This window comes from Erinaceus europaeus, chromosome 9 (genome assembly GCF_950295315.1).
Source record: "Erinaceus europaeus chromosome 9, mEriEur2.1, whole genome shotgun sequence".
Taxonomy (NCBI): Eukaryota; Metazoa; Chordata; class Mammalia; order Eulipotyphla; family Erinaceidae; genus Erinaceus; species Erinaceus europaeus.
Window position 1 is genome coordinate 30,438,138 of NC_080170.1, and position 3,814 is coordinate 30,441,951.

The window sequence follows — 3,814 nt, forward strand, 5'->3', positions numbered from 1 at the left end:
TTTTCCATTGAGTAGAGCATTGATGCTAATAGCCCACTCCTATATAGTTGCTACTTCTAGAGCAAATATCACAGTTTAGTTGGTGATAGTGCAAGAGAAGCTAAGTCACTTCTTCAAATTTCATGCATCAGATACAAAACATTTCTTAGAATTTTTTGCTTGAAAACAGGGTATAAGAGTAATAGTGTTCAAATAAAAACCTAGAAAATTAGGAGATAATCAACTGCAAGTGAACTTTGGATATGGGTAATTTTTAAGAAGTGTTTAAAACAGTGTACCCCCAAACGGCAAACATTTAATAGCATATAACAACTCTAGTTTTTTATGGTTGGTATTTTTCATAGTCACATGTAACCAACATATAGGATGTTTGAAAAATATTAATATACGCAATTAATTATTCAACATAATGATTTCATTAAGTCTTTTATCATTTTTATTTAGTTTCAACTCTGGTGATTTTATCAGTATGCAGATTAAAATTGCTTTTACATGGCAGATACACACTTCATATTTTGACACATTACCATCTAGCCATATATCTGACAGAATTTGTACAGAGAAACAGTTTAATGTCTTTCTGTCTTAACACATCTCAAATAACTTTCCATTAATGACAAAGTCACTAGCTTCTGTAAGTTTAGATTAAACCATTCTCTATTACAATTAAGACATTTTAAAATGTCTTAGAACTGCCATATATATATATTTTTTTAGCTTTTGAAGTTTAAGTCGAGTCATTTTCTCCTAATGCAATTCGGATACTCCAAGATTTCTCAGTTCTGTTAAACCCATTCCATCAAAAGACTATCTTTCTAGATACATGTGTGAGGTTCATCCTTCCCCAAGAGAGAAATCTTTTCTTTCAAGATGATAAACTATACTAATTACATAGCATATAGCGTGTGTATTGTACATAGACAATATCCATACGTACATTATACATAAAGCATTTAAAGACATTTTTATCTTACCATTTGCTTAAAGGGCATTTCGTAGAATGGTGAAACAGGTACAATGACATTTAACGTAGGCTGCCTGAATCTTTTCCTAAGACACCATCACCACACAACAATTATGGTTTCACACAAAAGTTGCACATCACTACAAATTCTTTCATCATGTATCATGTTGAAGAAAGTGTTCCAAAGAGAAGTGGAAAGCGCATGACATCACGCTTCACCTTATGCATGCGTCAGTCATTCTCACGCCTCACTAGGTGGGTAAGCGGTACTTTTGAGACCCAGATTCTATAATGTAGTTATCATAAAAAAGTTATATATTATGCCACAGTACTAAAAATAAAATGTATTCTTCTTAAATAGTGAAAATAAGATATCCTTCATATTTTTATTTCACATGTATTTTCTTGTTTGACCTCTTTTCCCTCATTTGAAATGAAATAATAAAGCCCGGCACTTCATTTTTGTAACAATGACAATATGCAGGCAATTTATTGGCCTAAAGGAAGGTGATAAGGCCATTTTACCTTGTCATTAATTAATTGACAGAAATACTTCCACAATGCATCCAGTACATGATAAAAATATAAGAATAAAAAAGACGAATAAATATAACATCTCAGTTATTGAAAAGCCAAAAGTACAATTGTACCTTATTACGAATATGGTCTTGAATATCCGTAATCTTTGTGTTGAGTAGGTACAGCAACTACTGGAAACAGGCGCGTCCCTCACCAGGCTCTGAGCTCTCAGCTGGGACTAGCTCGGCTAGTAAGACAGAGTTTGGGGGTTCTGGGCAAGAAAGGGCTTTGGTGGTATCCAGGTGTGCGCCCCCGGGTCTCTGGCGACTCCCAGTCCTCAGGCCGTCCTGGGAGCCTCTGGGCAACCAGCTCCCGCGCTCCCCAGCTAACGGGTGAGCGCGCCGGCGACCTTCCGAGATGCGAAACTGGCGCTTCCATCCCGCATCCTGCGCTACGTGTTTCCTAGAACAGAATGAAACGTGGCGAAACCCCGGGAGAGAGCGGAGTTGGAGCGACCCCAGCCCAGTAGACCGATCACAGCCTAAGGTCACCGCGTCCCCCGCAGCCCCAGCCCGGCCTGTCAGCCGCGGTCCTGCGCACCCTGCAGCTCAGATGAGTGGGAAGCGGCCCTGGCCGTCGGACTCCCTGGTACCGAGTACCGAGACGGGCAGTACGACTTCCCCGGGGCTGAGCTGCTGCAGCCGCATGGACTCCTCGTAGGTGGGTAGGTACTTGACCTCCTCGTAGCTGGGAAGCTGCAGGAACACCGGCGAGACGCCGGGCAGCTCGTTCTCCGGGTCGCCGGCAGGGCCCCCGCGGTCCAGCAGCGAGTCCTGGGAGCCGGCAGCCGCCTCGTCCCGCAGCAGCGCGGGAGCGTCGTCGTCGGGGGCCCCCGCGCCCCCCGGCTGTCCTGGGCGCGCCTGGCCGCGCGGGGGCCTGCGCGGGCTAGGGCAGATGATGCGTTGCAGGAAGTAGCCGATGGCGAAGAGCACGAGCAGGATGAGCAGCCCCGATAGCTTGCGCACGAACCAGCCTACGCCGTCCAGGAAAGCGTGCAGCGGCAGCTTGCAGCAGCGCACGGCCGTGGCGTTGGCGGCGGCACAGCAGCGCTCCCGCTCGCCGCACGCCAGCTCCGCGCAGCTCCCGCCGCCCCGCGAGGGCGCCACCAGCGTCGCCAGCGCCAGCAGCAGCGCTGGCGCCACCGGCAGGCCGTCGGCTGTGACCCCCGGCCCCCGCATGGCTCCGGGCCGGGGGCCCGAGGCTTCCGAGTGCCCGAGGGTCGCGCCCCTCCCCGGGCACTTCGCTCCGTACCTCCCGCGCGCCTCCCGCGCCGCAGCCACCTGCGGCCGGAGCTGCCCTCGCCCGGGCGGGAGGAAGAGCCGGCGCGACCGGAGCAGCTGACCTCAAGCCCGCGCGCCCAGCCGCCCCGGCCCGGCGCGCGTCGTCCGGTGCCACCCGGCTGGCAGAGGCCGCTTGCGCCGGGCCGCGGCGGGCATGGTGGCGCCCGGGCCGCCTCCTCCACGCCGGCGCTGCGGGGCGCTAAGGGTTAACGCGCGGCCGGGAGCCCCCACCCCGACGACTCCCCCTTTCCCTGCCAGACGCACGGGGGCTCTCGCAGGGAGTGGGTGTCTCGGTTTTAAGTGATTGGATTTCCCCAGGAATGTTATTTAAATTGACTTGCGACTGGGATTCGCTTACCATCCTTCTTGTGATCTTTCTGATTAAAAATGGATGATGGCCATTAATGGCTCGCGCAGTCCCGCAGCTGCCCCGGAGCTGGGGTGGGGGTGGGGGGTACACGAGTGCTGGTCCTGCCTGCAGACGGACTAGGCGGGGGTCAACTGGGAGGTCAGCACCCCCAGGTCACCTCCAGAACTAAATGAGTTTCTCAGGGAGACTCTGGGTCAAGGCCCCACAGACGTGCCCCCAGAGGAGCAAGGAAGATTTGACCAAGGTGACCCGATGACTGAGGAGAGGAGTTCATCCCCAGACACAGGGCAGAGAGTGGGTTTTGGGGGTGGAAGGGTGCCACTCATCCTCGTAAATAACACATATGTGAAATGTTAAAGGGGAGTTCTAAGTGGTTGGCCACCTGCCTGGGCATTGATCTACGTTTTCAAGGTTATTCTTGTTTGCAAAGTTTCTCTTTAAGGGGAATGTGCGCTCTCATTCAGCACGTGAGCTGGCAGAGTGCCTTTTCTTGGCTTCTCCACTCCCTGTGGAAACTTCTGGGTGCATAGGGAGAGCTGACACCTCCTGGTCCCCATCCAGGCGCTTCTGTCCCAGAGCAACAACACCCAGGGCCTAGGAACCTGCACATTCATCAAGGAA

The 3,814-nt window shown here is 51.1% G+C and overlaps 1 protein-coding gene across 1 annotated transcript; it reads right to left on the minus strand.

Annotated features, from left to right (window-relative positions):
* Positions 1-410: 410 nt before the first annotated feature.
* On the minus strand, positions 411-3,065 carry C9H3orf80 (chromosome 9 C3orf80 homolog). The gene has a single exon (XM_016188559.2). It carries the CDS (start codon positions 2,719-2,721, stop codon positions 2,092-2,094), a length of 630 nt encoding a protein of 209 aa, XP_016044045.2. The 5' UTR covers positions 2,722-3,065; the 3' UTR covers positions 411-2,091.
* Positions 3,066-3,814: the final 749 nt, after the last annotated feature.

Coding starts and splice junctions, on each gene's coding strand:
- C9H3orf80 (XM_016188559.2), bottom strand. CDS start 2,721: ATGCGGGGGCCGGGGGTCACAGCCGACGGCCTGCCGGTGGCGCCAGCG.